Raw genomic sequence first — 8,162 nt, forward strand, 5'->3', positions numbered from 1 at the left:
CTGAGGGAAAGATCAGATTCTCCTGCACCAACACATTAATTACCTAATTAAGCTCTCCAAACCTTCTTTTTAATTAATTTCTTTCCATCATTATTCATCTTCTTCATCATCATCATCATATATATAATTTTATTTCCAAAGATACACATACACGATACATGTGTTTAATTAATGTTTTAAAATCACATGTCAATTATGAGTTTACATTATTGCCAAATGATATGAAACCACATAATTGGATAACAAAAATGTTTGGTAACAAAAAAAATTTAGTTAAAATCAGTCAAAATTTATCTTATTTAGCTTTTATTAATTGTTGCCGTAATTAATGAATGCTAAATAAGGTAAGTTTTGACTGTTTTTTTTATTTCTCTAACATTACTGTTATCATGAAATTATTCATCCTAAAAGTTTAAACTTTATCCCCTCAAACAATACAGAAATGTTTGGTAACCAAAGAAAATCAGCCAAAAACAGCCATAACTTGCCTTATTTAGCATTATTTAGCATTCATTAATGTTGCGACAATTAATTAATGCTAAATAAGACAAGTTCTGCCTGTTTTTTTTGTCTACCTAGCATTAATAATATAATCATTTGTTTGATTTTTTGTATCGGAAATGTTTGGTCCAAAGAAAATCAGCAAAAAACAGCCATAATTTGTCTTATTTAGCATTTATTAATTGTTGCGACAATTAATGAATGCTAAATAAGGCAAGTTCTGGCTGTTTTTTTGTCTTCCTACCATTACCCTTTTTGTATAGACATTTTTCTTTTCACTAAGGATCGAATTCTGAATTTTTTGGACATAGAGCTCTGATATTATATCATGAAACTACTTATCCCAAAAACTCAAGCTTTAAGTTAATGAGAGAATGTAATATTAATGGTTATATCTCTAACAGTAATTATAAAAATTTTATTTACACACTAAAATTAACTACTAAAATTAAAATTAGTCACTATATATTTATATATAAATATATGTATAATTTAACTTATTTTTAATATATATTTTATATTTTAATATATATTATATTCTGATGATTGATTTAATGTACATCTAACGTAATTATAAAAATTATAATAATTAAAAATCGTTAAATAATTTCAAACATTGTAACACTGCATCTTAAAAATTACATTATTTGTAGTTTCACTTCTGCAAAAGCAACAATAATAATCTCTCAACCTTGCCTCGAACAGAATTGCAATTTAAAACCTTTGCAAGTGCGTAATTAGAAAAACATATATGCGAAATTAAACATGGTTTTAATAGGTTGAATATACAATAATAATGGGTACGCCAACATAAGGAACAAATTAGTTGACCTAGTTATTGAATTTCCTACATTATATATACCAAATGGGTAATGTTAGGTAGACAAAAAAAAAACAGCCAAAACTTGCCTTATTTAGCATTAATAATTGTCGCAACAATTAATGAATGCTAAATAAGGCAAGTTATGACTATTTTTGACTAATTTTTTTTTGTTATCAAATATTTCTGATACCAAATATCTTGGAGTGCCTTTCACACTCTTATATATATATAATGTATAGTGACATTTAGATAGCAAACAAAAATACAGAAGAATCTGTGACAACATTATTCAGCACACCAGACATATTCATCATGAAACCATAACAACAATTCATGCATCATGCTAGCTTTATAAAATCAAATAACATAAGCAGTGGTCTCCCACTTTCTCTTTCAGAAAAATCTAAATAAAAAATGATCTTTGTTACATTCAAAATAGAATTTTCTAATATATATGATTAATTAAATACTTTCCTAATATATAAATCTCTTCTTTTTGTTTTTTTACGATATTCCTTAACTTAACAAGTCAAAAGACTAATCCATCGTGAATTTAAATTTCATTTAAAAATTTATCGCTGGTAAAAAAATTATTGCATCCACAAAACAGAATTCAAATTCCTAAAATTTGGGTTAAGCTTGCGAAACAATATTTCAACCCTGCAAAACCTGTTAAAGCACCAGGCATTTAAGAGTAGAATGGAAACTGTAGCAATGACTTGATGAGTGATGATAACATTGTACGAGGTTATAACGTATTTTTTGTATTAAAACCCCCTACTTACTCATAATATTATAGCCTCTTCAGTCAGGTATCATATACCTAGCTCATAGCTTAATTAGTATCAAGCTTGAACAAACCCATGCCAAAACTTAACCAATGCCCAATAAAACTTCTTATTATAGAAAAAATCTAGATAGTCTTATCAAGAGGTTTAGCACATTCAGTAGTAGTTGGATTTCTTAAATATTAAGATAGAGATTCAAACCCTAACATACACTCTATGCATAGAGAGGATTTCATTTTTTGGCCAATACCTATGCCATTTGAAAAAGTTTTGGTGCGAGATAACTATATAAGTCCTTAATGTTGAAGGGGGATATATAGTATTCTAGATAACACATGTGTTATCAAATAAACTCTCACGAAATTTAATTAAACGTTTTTCCACTATGAATTAAATTTTCGGGTTAAATTGATCTACTCCATTATAATATGTGAGATTTAAGCATAGCATGTGATTGTTAATAATTAAATCAGCCACATATCTGTAAGAGGATGTATTAATACATGAGAAATATTGCATATTAATACTTTTTATTAATATTTTAAATTACTATTTTATTTTTATACTATATTAAAATTTATAATTTATAATTTAGTATAAAAAACGTTAGTTAGTCAAATATAAAGAAAATATTGAACAAAAATAATAAATTTTATTCATTATATAATATTACTCTTAATATAAATTCTGTGTTTCTAAGAAAAAACTGAATAACTTTTATAAATTTATTTGTACATTCTTCTTTTTCTCTTTCAAAAAAATAAATTAAAAAAATGTTAAAGCTAAGAATGGATAATTGTTTATGAAACCATTAATTAAAATAAATTTATTTGTACATTCTGCTTTTTCTCTTTCAAAAAAATACATTAAAAAAATGTTAAAGCTAAGAATGGATAATTGTTTATGAAATCATTAATTAAAATAAATTTATTTGTACATTCTTCTTTTTCTCTTTCAAAAAAATAAATTAAAAAAATGTTAAAGCTAAGTGGATAATTGTTTATGAAACCATTAATTAGAATAATATATATCAAATATGTTAGATGTACACTAAAATTTAATCACTCATATAAAATATATATTAAAATTTATTTAACCAATACATATATTTATAATAGTTAATTTGATGACTGATTTTTCATATATATATATATATACGGCAAAGAAGAAGGTCAATCTGATACTTGAATCTTTAAGTAGCAAAATTAATTCTGAAATTTGATAATAACCGCTGCTTAGCTCTGAGGGTGCTAATTAATTAGCACATAAGAACTGCAGAGAAGAGCAACAAAAGCATCAATTATGAAGTTCATTATTGTTTATATAGAAAATGTTTGATAACAAAATTAGTCAAAAATAGTGAAAACTTTTTTTATTTAATATTTATTCATTGTTCTTAGAATTAATAAATACTAAATACGATAGATTTTGATTTTTTTTTTCTTCCTAGTGTTTATATTTAGATTCAGTTTTGTAATTTGGACAAACAACAATGTGTGTTCCTTCTGTAATTTTTAACACATATATAAACATATAATATATGCCTAGAGGAGGAAAATAATATAATGAGGAAGAATAATTATATATTTTAATTAATTACTTGTACACACATTGTGAAGAAATTGAAGTAGATTGTATAATAATTAAGTAAAAGCAGAAATAATTAAGATTGAAAGAGAAATATATGTATATATAGCGTTGCCATACCTACAAAGGTGCGGTGCATGTGTTCATCATCTCTTAGGTTTCTCAGAATATAAATTTGCTCTACATTCATTCTTGAATTATAGTAGTAGTAGTAGCAGCAATTGAAGATGAGAATCCCGAGTCTGAAATCAAGAACGAGCTGAAGTAGTAGTAGTAGTAGTAGTAGTAGCCTTATTATTATGATCTGGTTGGTGGCTTCCATTACGATCTGACGAGGAAGAATCTAGAAGCTTGGAACTGAAGGGTGTAGGGAAGAAGGGTCTGACAGGTGATGATGAACTGAATAATGAATGATGATGGTGATGGAGAAGAAGGCTTGTTGATGATGATGATGATGTGGATGAGGACGATGAGTTCAAGAACTGATGAATGTGACTATTGATGAATTGATGCTGTTGTTTTATTGAATCACCACCGCCATTATTATTATTATTATTATTATGACTACTACCTTCCAGAAGAGATGATGGGGTTGTTACAAATGGTGCATAAGGTGTGAAAATCTGCGGTGTAGCAGCAGCAACAGCAGTAGCAGAAGATAAAGGACCAAACAATAATTGTGAGGAACCAGATGGGCCTACTTGCAAAGAAGATAAATGGTTCAATTGCATCAAACCCCCGTTATTCATCATTGGATAACTGCCATAGTAATCTCCCACTTGATGATGGTGATGATAAAGACTTGTAGAAGAAGAAGAACAAGAACTAGAAGGAAACAACAATCCATGGCTTCCCAAATTAGAAGCCTCAGGAGTAGAGTTGTTGTTGTTGTTGTTGTTGCTGAAGAACAAACTCTGAAAAGGATTATTATTAGTAGTAGTCTGAGTCTCCATTGGGAAAAGTCTCTGAGTAGTGTAACCGCCTCCAAATTCTTGATTCTCATGATCTGCATTGTTTGATTTGAAGATCCACTTGGCTTTATTGTTATTATTATCGGAAGGCATGGTGGTCATCAAGTCCTTCCCTTTGAGAAACCTGGAAGAAGAAGAGGAGGAAGCGGAAGAGTCCAATTCCCAGAACCTGGGTTTCCAGAAAGAGGAAGGGTCATGGAGAAGATGAGGGAATAGGGTTTGCGGCGGTTGGAAGCAGGGCTGAGGGAAGTGAAGAGGGGGAAGCTTATCGATATCAAGCTTTGTAGCATCAAGAAGCCAATCGATGACTTTGCTTGGTTGAGAGAGTCCCAACTTGTCTTGCAAGTCGTACAATTGAATGGCGGTGGGGACTGAGAGCCTGATCCGACGGTCACGAAGCCCTCTTATGGTGCAAACCTTGCTGTGCCTGTCTTTTCCCCCAAATGACCTTGATACCCTCACGATTCTTGGATTCCGAAACGCCGACCATTGCCTTGTTGATGACGACGCCGCCGCCGATCCTTTCAGGGTAAACTTGTCATTTTCATTGCTCTTCTTCTTGTTCTCTTCTATTATCATGCCTTCTTCCTTTGTTTCCATCATCATCGTCGTTAGATTCATCTTGCTGCTTCTTCATTCATCATCACTGAATACAGCTTTCTCAAATTCTTCTTCTATTTGAAATCATACAGAAATTAAAATAATAAACTGTGTTATGTGCAAGTGAACTAAGTTACTAACATGCATTTAGATTGAGAAGCACATAGAGCATGGGTTAGTTTAATTAATTTAATTTGCTGAGATCTCGAGAACTAGAGACTTACGTTACGCGCGTGTGAAGGGAAATTCGATCTTGTTTTCCAACTTGATATCTGATTATTCTGCTGCTCTATGCTTTAGTTTTTCGTTCACCATACCCTTCAAAGAAGAAACAAATGAAAAAGGAGAAGAGAAGTTTCAGCACAGAAACAGTAATACCCTAAAATTATAGTCTTCACAAAATGGCCACATAAATCTTATTTATTTTAGCTCATGACCCAAAACCTTAGACTTTCAAACTATTTTATGCCTGGGAAAAACATATTCACAAATCACTTTTAAATATTTACTATCTCAATATTTGTTTAAAAAATAACCCTATTATGTTTACATTAAAATTAGTTATCAAACTATATTATTAATATAAAATATATACTAAAAATTAGTTAAATAATATATATATATATATAATAATTAATTTTAATGACTGATTTTAATATATAAATAATATTTTATTTTAAAAAATATAGATATAATTAAATAATTATTAAAATTTTAAATAAAAAATATATTAAAATTAATTTATATATTAAAAGTATAAAAAGTTATGCTAATACTTAGTTATATATTCTTTAAATAGCAAATAATTGAATCAAAATGTTTTTATTAATTTAATAATATATTATTAAAAGCTCTGCTAAAAGAATTGCATGTATTGTATTGCATTGTATACAAATTAAGCATTTTAATTTTTTGGTAAAAGCCGTATATGTATATACTTTTGAGGCAATGCAACTACACTTGATTATTTATAATAAAAAATATTATTTATATATTGAAATTTAATTATCATAAATTTATGTGTATTATATGTGTTATTTTATATATTTTTAATATATAAATATTTAATTAATGATTAATTTTTTATGTAGATATATATATATATAATTCAGAATTCCTATAGAAGAAATGATTCTTCCATAATGGATTTTTTGTATCGTATACTCAAATCTAAATTAAAATTACTTATTAAAATAGAAAAAGAAATCTTCATATCCGTATGATCATGTGCTTGTAGAATTTTAAAAGGTAAATAAATGAAAAGAAAAATAAGAAATATAGTATGCATGGTTTTAACTGCAATTATGTGGCTCCTTATGGGATGACACGTCAAACAAACTGGAGTAATGAATTACTCGATTTGTTCATACCACATACTGAACAATCACTGACTTAATGATTAACTGTTTACAATATCAATATAAATATAAAATAATTATTCATTATCAATTGAGTGTATATATATGGATTATAAAAAATTGTTATGTTTATATAAAAAAAATTATTAAAGTATTTTTTATATATTTATGTATATTTATATTTATTGTTTTATATATTTTTAAACATAAATTTCATATAAATAGTTAATTTAGTCATTATTTTATATATGTATATATATAACATGTTTGATGCATTTATTATATGGGTAAGACTCAGTACTAGACATTGTGAATTTCATACTGGACTTGCCTGCCCAAAGAGAGAAAGATTAAAAGAAAAGAAGGGGAAAAGGGAAGACCTTTAATCCATTTATATCTTTATTTTTAATATTAAAAGAAATTCCAAAATAAATAAGAGAAAGAAGGGCATGCTCTTTCCAAGCAACCACAAATATCTTTATCAAGAAATTCCCCACTGAAGGAAAAAGGAAAGAAAGAAAATTCCACAGAACGTTAATAATTCACATGCATGGTATGGAAGAAGAAGAAGCAGCAGCAAGCATACATGAACCCTACCTAAGAATTATTAAGTGCTTTAATAATATCTAAAAATGAAGTATTAGAGGGTAATTAAGTAAATAATAAAGTAGGATATATATGGTGGAAGAAATTTGATTGATCAAGTTGATATATAAGTCATAGTCAGATTCAAAAGTTGTGGTGTATGCAATTGGAGTGTGTGATGAGTTGGGATTAGATCATATAGATATGTAGCTGCTGCAATATATAGATGAGGGACCAACGTAGGTTCTTAAAAGCATCCACTCAACTTATAGAAAATTAGGGACCACATACATTGCAATAAACACAGATAAATGGCAGTGAGATTTGCACGGCATAATATATATATACATCACACTATATTACATTCTCTACCATTTAATCAATTTTGGTTAGTCACTAAACATGTTTTAACTTTAAACTTCATTTATATTAGAATTTACAGTAAATGTACGGACAGTGTAAAATATTTTATACAGTCGTATAATCATATCTGTTTTTTTATGATTATTCACGCTATTAATGTGAAATGTAATTATTTTTACTAATGTAGCGTTACGTAATTGGATGCATATATAAAATTACTTTATACTAACATATATCAAAATTAAATTCTAGAATTTATTATAAAATTATTATGTGTATATAAAAATTTAGTCATTAAATTAATCATTATTTAATGTATTAATGTTAAATAAGCAACTCAAATTTTAAATTTAAATTTAGATGATAACAAATTTATTATATATCTTTTAACAATTATTACATGTGTGTGTAAGTATAATAGTTATAATATTTCATATGTATATTTATATGCTAATTGATTAATAAAGCACCAAGTTAAGACTTTTCTATGACTATATATACATACTCTATGACTTGAATAATTTGTACTAGCTAGGCTAGTTTCTTGCCTAATTGCCTACTAAGTAAACTGTTGTATGTCTTGCAT

General features: G+C 27.6%; 1 protein-coding gene across 5 annotated transcripts; it reads right to left on the reverse strand.

Annotated features, from left to right (window-relative positions):
* Nucleotides 1–3,160: 3,160 nt before the first annotated feature.
* On the reverse strand, nucleotides 3,161–7,212 carry LOC112786937 (uncharacterized). Of its 5 annotated transcripts, none has more exons than XR_011878816.1 (3): nucleotides 5,495–5,664; nucleotides 3,820–5,344; nucleotides 3,161–3,384 (listed from the first exon to the last, which is right to left on the reverse strand). XR_011878816.1 is itself a non-coding variant. In XM_025830315.3 (2 exons), the coding sequence occupies exon 2, from the start codon at nucleotides 5,289–5,291 to the stop codon at nucleotides 3,948–3,950; it is 1,344 nt and encodes a 447-aa protein (XP_025686100.1). In that variant the 5' UTR covers nucleotides 5,292–5,344; nucleotides 5,495–7,212; the 3' UTR covers nucleotides 3,676–3,947. The 5 variants fall into 5 exon arrangements, 3 of the variants coding, with proteins under 3 accessions (XP_025686100.1, XP_072086135.1, XP_025686101.1); XR_011878817.1 differs by having other exon boundaries at nucleotides 3,820–5,316; nucleotides 5,495–5,633; XM_025830315.3 differs by lacking the exon at nucleotides 3,161–3,384 and having other exon boundaries at nucleotides 3,676–5,344; nucleotides 5,495–7,212.
* Nucleotides 7,213–8,162: the final 950 nt, after the last annotated feature.

Source organism: Arachis hypogaea, chromosome 20 (genome assembly GCF_003086295.3).
Source record: "Arachis hypogaea cultivar Tifrunner chromosome 20, arahy.Tifrunner.gnm2.J5K5, whole genome shotgun sequence".
In the NCBI taxonomy this organism is placed as follows: domain Eukaryota; kingdom Viridiplantae; phylum Streptophyta; class Magnoliopsida; order Fabales; family Fabaceae; genus Arachis; species Arachis hypogaea.

Excerpts from the sequence above, each read along its gene's own strand:
- LOC112786937 (XM_025830315.3), bottom strand. The coding sequence starts at position 5,291 with ATGAATCTAACGACGATGATGATGGAAACAAAGGAAGAAGGCATGATA.